The 715-nt window shown below is 46.6% G+C and overlaps 1 protein-coding gene across 1 annotated transcript in view; it reads left to right on the forward strand.

Moving 5' to 3' along the window:
• Window positions 1-715, forward strand: part of PHALS_09120 (uncharacterized protein) — a gene marked incomplete at both ends in the record, with an annotated part of 1,013 nt that overhangs the window by 236 nt on the left and 62 nt on the right. The window contains one exon of the mRNA XM_024724562.1: window positions 8-702. Coding sequence (XP_024575426.1) covers window positions 8-702 — 695 coding nt within the window. The remainder of the gene's footprint in view (window positions 1-7; window positions 703-715) is intronic.

Below are 715 nucleotides of genomic sequence, written 5' to 3' on the forward strand. Positions count from 1 at the left end.
TTGATAGCACACAGTGGGATAACTCAGAGACGAATGATTTGTCACAGCCTCCGACATCAGATTCAAATAAAGCGTTGGTGGATCCAGAGACGAACGATTCGTCACAGCTTGCAACAACAGATTCGAATACTGAAGCGAATACGCAGCAAACAAATGGGTCAATCGAGACCTTTACCGCAACGTCCGGATCAGAAGCGAGCAAAGGATCGGACGAGAATGTGGTGACAACGCTAATTCCAGATTTTAATAACGGTGATAGCACACAGTGGAATAACCCAGAGACGAATGATTTCATACAGCCTCCGACATCAGATTTAAATAAACAGTGGGTGAATCCAGAGACGAACGATTCGTCACAGCTTGCAACAACAGATTCGAATTCGGAAGCGAATACGCAGCAAACAAATGGATCAATCGAGACCTTTACTGCAACGTCCGGATCGGAATCGAGTAAAGGATCGGACGAGGATGTGGTGACAACGCCAATTCCGGATGTCAATAACGGTGATAGCACACAGTGGAATAACTCAGAGGCGGATGATTTGGCACAGCCTCCGACATCTGATCCAAATAAAGCGTTGGTGAATCCAGAGACGAACGATTCGTCACAGCTTGCAACATTAGATTCGAATTCTGAAGCGAATACGCAGCAAACAAATGGGTCGACTGACACCTTCACCGCAACGTCTGGATCGGAACCGAGTAAAGGATCGGA

The sequence above is a fragment of the Plasmopara halstedii genome (assembly GCF_900000015.1).
Source record: "Plasmopara halstedii genome assembly, contig: Scaffold_350, whole genome shotgun sequence".
Taxonomy (NCBI): Eukaryota; Oomycota; class Peronosporomycetes; order Peronosporales; family Peronosporaceae; genus Plasmopara; species Plasmopara halstedii.